We start from the raw sequence: 7,327 nt of genomic DNA on the forward strand, positions 1-7,327 counted from the left end.
TTCCGAGTATATAAACAATTGAGATACAAATTTAATGGAACAGTGCAAAGTGGGCACTACGACCTCTCAGAAATATTCATTCAACGTTAATGTTCGCAAGGGAACTTCCAAAAGCTAAGGATAAAATGGAAAAGAATAAATTTTCTGTGAAAAATAAATTGATCAACATTAAATTAGCTGTAGCAAAATGTATTAGGGATTATTGTGATAATACAACAATACACGCGCTAAAATATGTAGCCGATAGTAAACTCTTGCCACGTGAAAGGTAAGTAAATTTTAAACATAAAAGTAAGAAGGTGATGAGTGATTAGTAATGTTCTAGTAAAATCCTTATTCTAATTGTCGATTCATCATTCTATTCTTCATATTCAAAAATTTAATTTTTTCTTGAGCATATATCGGTATTTACTTTTTTTTCAAAATATAATGGAAATTATCTGGCAATGTGCATGTGTACGACATTTCATTATGATATTTTGATTTTTAATCAAGTTATCGCTTGAACGGACAGGATTTCAACTCGTCTCGTCATTCTGATCAATTTGATATATGTATACCTAACGCGTTTAGTTGGAGGTGTTACAAAGAACCGTTATTTGAACAAAACTATTATACTCTGTGCAACATGTTGTATAACAGTATAAAAATCGAATCGAAATGTGATCCATTGTCGTAACCTAATATGTTAAAAGAGTGAATATTGTCAAATTATTGCTTGATATAAATGGTCGCTTCCAAACGATTTACCGTAACTTTGTTCTCGAAGTCCAAACAAATGTTTTGGACGCTTTAGACGATTTTCATCGGACAACAATAATTTCGAGAATTGCTAGTTAAACTCAGGTGTATAATAATGTATCCAAGCTTCAATGAGTTTTGTTTTTTTACGATGTTTTCTGGCTGGCATTTGAGTTGGTACTTACTTAAATTACAATATACTATAAAAACGCCCCTGACGTTTGCTAATACTCGTATATAATACCAATACGAGTATTCTTATAGTTGCCATTGATGAGCATACAATACATTTTAAGTATAATTATCGAAAATAATAGTACAAAAATACTATATAACGGTAATACACAAAATTAACAAACGACGTAAACTATAAAACAAATGTGTTCATATACATACATATTTCACTTTCAGAATATTTTTCGCAATTTCATTTGTGCTTGTTGTTTTCGGAGCAGTTTTTTTCGTGAATCAAGTCTATGAAAAATGGAATTATACACCGGTTATAGTGAGCATAAATCCAAAACCTACTGGAATCACCAACGATCCGTTTCCCGCAGTAACAATTTGTAATTTAAATAAGGCTTATAAAAAGAAGGTTGAAAAGTTCTCTATGTAAGTTGAAAATATATATGAAGATTTGTATGCATACACTCGTATAGTATAGAAGTGTCATGTGTTGTGTTTATTAAACTAACCGCCTCCCTTTCCTTTGCAGCGACTCCCCGGAATATGTTAAGATGCAATTGATATGCAAACATAAAGTGAACGCAACTCTAGCAGGTTTAATCACCAATTGGAACAACTTGAGAAGATTTATAACGGAAGTAAAAGCAGAATGTTAGGGTTTTTCACACGTGTTGTTATATAAAAGTGGACGAAATCGTATTGACGTACATTTGCTTTTCTAACTTTAAAAATCTACAAATGATCAAATATTAGCTTCATATGCTTGAGAAAGATCTAGACGGATTTAATTTATACCATCGAAAATTACTATAATGGGGTTAGGAGGTCAGTCCTAACTGATTGCATTTAATTTTGGTATTTAACTAACTAACTAAAGCATATTCTTATATCTATATCCACTAAATTTTACTGGAATAATGAAAACCATTTCTTCTTATACTAGCTTCTCTTAGTTACATAATTATATTCAAAACCACCACCGTTCCGCCCCTATAACTCCATATCTCTACTGTTAAATTATTTTCTGCAGCAAACAAAAGTTCGTGGCTTTCATGACCCAACGAATTCTAACTTTATACGTGTTGCCCCTCTCCTGTCGGTTTGATATTATTTATTTTTTATATAAACACAAGTGTGAAATGGTTATTTTTACTAATACCAATAACTGTAAAATTTATTCCAAAATTTATGTTAACTTTTTCAAGATCTCTCAACCATGCAGTGAAATGTTGCTGACATGCTGGTTCGGTGGAGTGAAGTACAAGTGCACAGACCTCTTTCACTCAGTCATAACTGATAGCGGTTTATGCTGTGTTTTCAATACGGTTCATGGAAAGTTCTTAATGAAAAAGTTAAGTCCAAAACATAGATATATATTTTAATTACATATTTTTTAATGCGAATATTTAGTCCAAAGCCGTGCCCAGATTGTGATGAACCCACACCGAATGGGACAGTGTTTGTTGACTGGAGCCCCGAAAAAGGTTATCCTTCAAAATTACCCAAAAGCTATATTCCTATGCCTGCTGCCGGCATAGGTGAAACCCTGGGATTATCCATAACTCTGGACGTTGAAGCGGAGTACTATTATTGCTCTTCTGAGAACAGCGTCGGCTTCAAAATGCTGCTGCATAATCCACTGGAGGTGCCCAATATGCGCGAGATTGGTTTATTACTGGCACCCGGTCGAGAAACGAAAGTGCGAATTAAAGCTGTTAAGACCGAATCGGAAACGCGTTTGCGTTCGATGAAAAATTATTATCGCGTGTGTTATTTCCAGGATGAATATCCTTTGAAGAATTACAGAGCATATACGCAACGCAATTGTGAGGTGGAATGCTTAATGAATATGTTACTGACCTATTGTGGGTGTGTTACTCACTTTTTACCCATATTTTATGGCAACCAGACCATATGCAGTATTTATGAGTCATCTTGCGTCAATCGTGTTCAACAGCAATCGATGGTGACTAAGAATGGTAACGGTTGTCCGGAAATATGTTGGCCAAGTTGCTATGATCTCACATATCTGCCGGACTTTTTCACCACACCAATAACTCATTCGGGATTCCAAATCTCGAACCAAGTTATTAAGAACATGAGTAGTTCTTATGTGGAAAAAAATATCGCCGTAGTAAATATATATTTCAAGGAGAGCTGGTACCGAAGCAATAAGCAGAGCGAATATATTGGAATGACGGATTTCTTATGTAATTTTTTTTTCTTGAAGTTTTGAGTGTTACCTATAAATAATTTAATTTTGTTTTGTTTTTGTTTACACCTTACAGCAAGTATTGGCGGTATCCTTGGACTGTTCTTCGGTTTCAGTTTCATATCATTGGCTGAGATCGCATTCTACCTAGTTTTGAAACCCATTCGAATGATCATTGCCACAGCTTGGAGGAAACGAAAAATACTTAGAAATAAGAAAACTTTACAAAATTTGAAATTGTTCAAGAAACTGCCAACGGATAATTTGGGTTCAATTGAACAGGAGGAAGTCTTATTTGAGAATTACGAAGCTAATATAACTAAAACCTGGAAAACTATCTTTGTAGTGTCGAATAAGAAGATCTCACCAATTTGGAGACCTGGCATGGAGTACACTTCTTGAAAGTATACTTAAATATCTAAAATATATGTTGTTGTAATTCTTGAATAAATAAATTCTGAAGTTATTTACATATATAAATCTTATATGTACACCTATACTTGTATTATGTTATGAAGGTTTGATAATTATAATTAAAAAAAAAATAATCTATATTTAAGGCGTAAAATGCAGTATTACATATCTTTGAGAGTGCTTCTGGGCCCAAAAAATTAAATAAATTTCGCCATTAGTGTTAATACATAAATTCATTTAATTCTCACATACACCAAAGTTTAAATCATCAAATTGCTACTTGGTAAACCCCAATCCTGTCTAAAAACTCACAAGTTAGTTCGAAGGAAATGTGTTTCTGCTATGAAAAAAGTCTCTCAGAAAGTCCACTTTATTGCGTTTTTTGAGAGATACATAGGAGGAAGAGAAATCACGGCTACTAATAAATTACCTTCTACTAAATGTATTGGAACCTATTAATGTATAATAATGTAGAAACAATTATCAGCTTAAAATTAGTGCCGCGTACTGCTATATGAAGTAGTTATAGCCATATATTAATATTATTAAAAGTTGTATGAAACATATTTCCTTCAATAATGGATTTAACGGACAATCAATTCTGTATATATGTATATGTACATAAATACTATACTCATAAGAATGTATATTTAGATAATTAAAGCACTTACTTGCAGTTCATAGTTAGAGAGAAGATTATTTAATTTATTGTTGACCTTTTTACTAACACAAATATTCGTTTGATTGAAGGGTGTTGGAAAATATTTTCTTAAATTACTTTATTATACCCGTGCATACTCCTATGACAAATAGAAGTACTCCTGAGTATATGGATGTGTGAACTTAAATGTATTCAAACTCACTTTTGATTATAGTTGAAGCGTTATACTGCAAATTGTGCATTTGCAATGGATCCTTCGTTGAGAGCACACTATCTGAGAGCAAAACGTAGCACCATGAAGCGTAACGATGTGGTTATAAAAAGAAAAGTCTTACAAAAAAGAAAACTGAAAAAAATCAAATCTATTTTATTCGATAATTTTAAGGAGTATTGTGAGAATACATCAATACACGGACTAAAATATACAGTGAATAAAAATTTGTATCCTATCGAACGGTATGTATATATATTTTATAGAGTTTGATATCTTTAGAAAATACATCAATTTAATATTTACTCACAGTGTAAGGATCTCCTAATATTTAGTACTTCATTTATTTCACGCTGTAAGTTCTATCCAATTCGAAACATTAATCATTTTTCCTAAGCCTCAACCTTCACAGAGTTATCATGGTAGTACTCTTTGAGGTTTTGCTGAACTTTGTTATCATAGTTATGGTTACAGAAGAATATCCTCTCTACTATATAACATAATAAGAATATATTCTGAGAAGATAATAGTGTAGCTTTATGGTGACTTTTTTTTTGTTTTTGAAGAGCGAACTAAAACTCTTTTTCGTTCACATTAGATAAGATGCTAGCACCCACTTCATAATTGTTCAATGTCAGCAATCTTCATGCTTTCATAAAAGTGATAAAATTTGGTTTCGTTAGGTTATTCTTTGCCATATCATTTATCTGCGTTGTCTATGGAGCAGCTGTTTTCGTAGGGAAAATTTATGAAAAATGGAACTATACCCCTATGCTTGTGAGTATTAATCCGAAGTATACGAGAATTACAGACGATCCTTTTCCGGCAGTTACCATCTGCAATCTAAATCAAGCTTATAAGTCAAAGGCTCAACAATTTTCTATGTAAGTTTTAAAATTCATAAATGCATAACTCCTGTATATATCGTAATGAAGTTCTCTTCTTCTAGCTATTCGTTTGATTATACCATAATACAAATGCTCTGCAAGCGCGATGTTAACGTTACTATAGCTGATAGCATTACGGATTGGAGTAATTTGATACATTTAATTCATGATGTGAGTACAAAAATGTATAATAAGTGGAGCTCAGGCTCCGAATAACTCACACCCGTTTGTTCGATATGTTTCAAGCTACTCATCGTAAAACCCCAAAAGCTATGTGTATATGACATAAAAAATTAGTAAAGTAATTGATTTTGTCGTTTAATATTTTTTTATACTTTTACATATGTACATACATAGATCTCTCAGCCGTGCAGTAATATGATATTGCAATGTAAGTACGCTGGATTAGAATTCAACTGCACTGAACTTTTTCGACCTATCATCACCGACAATGGACTATGTTGCGTCTTTAATATGATTGATCCGAAGTTCATGTACCGAAAGTAAATAAATTCCCTTGAATTAACATTTTCCAGACAGAATTACATAATTTGTATTTAAAATTTAATCAGTTATAACACCTCAGCGGCTAAATCGTTTGCTAATGAAAATTACAAATATCCGGAAGGGTATGAGCCAGTTGATTGGAGTTCAGAGGCAGGATATCCAAGCGATTTACCCGAAAAATTCATACCAATGAAAACTGTAGGCACCGGTGAGAGTGTGGGACTCAGCATTGTACTGGATGTTGAAAGCGATCAATATTACTGTTCGACATCGGATAGCATCGGTTTTAAGATCCTACTACACAACCCGCTTGAAGTGCCGAACATGCGCGAAATTGGTCTTTTACTCTCGCCGGGACGTGAGACGAAGATTCGTATCCAACCCGAAAAAGTCGAATCTGAAAGATACGTTCGTTACATTAGCAAAAATGCACGGAAATGCTTATTCGAAGACGAGGAGCGTCTGGATATTTATAACGAGTATACACAACGCAATTGTGGTGTCGAATGTAGTGCTTCCGAGATTTCAGAAACTTGTGGCTGTCTGCCACATTATGTACCAAGATTGTATGGCAATGAAACCACTTGTAGCATGCGAGAGTCCAATTGCGTTGAACGCATTCGCTTAGAAACAATGCTATTAAAGAACTCGAGAAGGGATTGTGCCGATTTCTGCATGCCATCTTGCAATGATCTCTCCTATATGCCATCATTCTTCTCTGCACCACTAATTCACTCGGGATTTGAAAATGAAAAATTCGCGGAAAATATTAGTAAAGCCTATCTGGAGAAAAATATTGCTGTCGTGAATATTTACTTCAAAGATACCACTTATCGAAATCAGAAAAACTCGGACTATATTGGAGTAACTGATTTTTTATGTAAGTTCTTTTATGCTGAATGATTACGTAAATCATTTTTATGTATTCTTTTTTACGTCTTTTGCAGCAAGCATTGGCGGTATAATAAGCCTTTTCTTTGGCTTCAGCTTCATCTCCTTAGCTGAGCTGATTTTTTATGCGCTTTTAAGGCCCCTTCGAATTCTTTTTACAACACTGAAATGGCGAATTACAAAGTCGCCGAAAAAACATAAGCTAACATCTATCCAATTTCCATTTAGAAAACGTTCGGTTAATTCCTATGGAAAATTGGAGCAAAATCGTTTCCATACTAAAACTGCCCTTCGAAAGGGCAATGCTTGGCAAGTGAAATTGCGAAAACAACCTAATTTCGGAATCGAAAACAAAAATTTAGAACCATGGCAACCAGGTATGGAGTACACACCGTAGATAAAAAGTATTGAATTGTTTACTTGCAACATTGAAATAAACAGAACGTAAATAAATTGAAAAATATTAACGCTTGTATAATTTATTGGGAAAGTACACTTTATTCATATAATAGTCCAGTCAAATTTTATTTATACATATATTCAAGCTCATTCAAGACTAAAATCACCGTTAAATCTTCAAACTGTTGAAGAATCAACATGTTTTAAAGCATCGAACA

General features: G+C 33.4%; 2 protein-coding genes across 2 annotated transcripts; both read left to right on the forward strand.

Moving 5' to 3' along the window:
* Positions 1–446: 446 nt before the first annotated feature.
* On the forward strand, positions 447–3,541 carry LOC105216474 (pickpocket protein 28-like). The gene is made up of 5 exons (XM_054231758.1): positions 447–1,353; positions 1,457–1,565; positions 2,133–2,278; positions 2,338–3,137; positions 3,216–3,541. The coding sequence occupies exons 2-5, from the start codon at positions 1,479–1,481 to the stop codon at positions 3,539–3,541; spliced, it is 1,359 nt and encodes a 452-aa protein (XP_054087733.1). The 5' UTR covers positions 447–1,353; positions 1,457–1,478.
* A 1,655-nt stretch (positions 3,542–5,196) lies between these two features.
* LOC105216475 (pickpocket protein 28-like) lies at positions 5,197–6,784 on the forward strand. The gene is made up of 5 exons (XM_054231759.1): positions 5,197–5,309; positions 5,375–5,483; positions 5,670–5,815; positions 5,885–6,683; positions 6,767–6,784. Exons 1-5 carry the CDS (start codon positions 5,197–5,199, stop codon positions 6,782–6,784), a joined length of 1,185 nt encoding a protein of 394 aa, XP_054087734.1.
* The last annotated feature ends 543 nt before the right edge of the window (positions 6,785–7,327 follow it).

The sequence above is a fragment of the Zeugodacus cucurbitae genome, chromosome 5, assembly GCF_028554725.1.
Source record: "Zeugodacus cucurbitae isolate PBARC_wt_2022May chromosome 5, idZeuCucr1.2, whole genome shotgun sequence".
NCBI lineage: Eukaryota > Metazoa > Arthropoda > Insecta > Diptera > Tephritidae > Zeugodacus > Zeugodacus cucurbitae.

Excerpts from the sequence above, each read along its gene's own strand:
- LOC105216474 (XM_054231758.1), top strand. The coding sequence starts at position 1,479 with ATGCAATTGATATGCAAACATAAAGTGAACGCAACTCTAGCAGGTTTA. Across the intron at positions 1,566-2,132 it reads TGAGAAGATTTATAACGGAA|ATCTCTCAACCATGCAGTGA; the intron begins GTAAAAGCAGAA and ends AACTTTTTCAAG. Across the intron at positions 2,279-2,337 it reads GGAAAGTTCTTAATGAAAAA|TCCAAAGCCGTGCCCAGATT; the intron begins GTTAAGTCCAAA and ends GCGAATATTTAG.
- LOC105216475 (XM_054231759.1), top strand. The coding sequence starts at position 5,197 with ATGCTTGTGAGTATTAATCCGAAGTATACGAGAATTACAGACGATCCT. Across the intron at positions 5,484-5,669 it reads TGATACATTTAATTCATGAT|ATCTCTCAGCCGTGCAGTAA; the intron begins GTGAGTACAAAA and ends GTACATACATAG. Across the intron at positions 5,816-5,884 it reads CCGAAGTTCATGTACCGAAA|TTATAACACCTCAGCGGCTA; the intron begins GTAAATAAATTC and ends AAATTTAATCAG.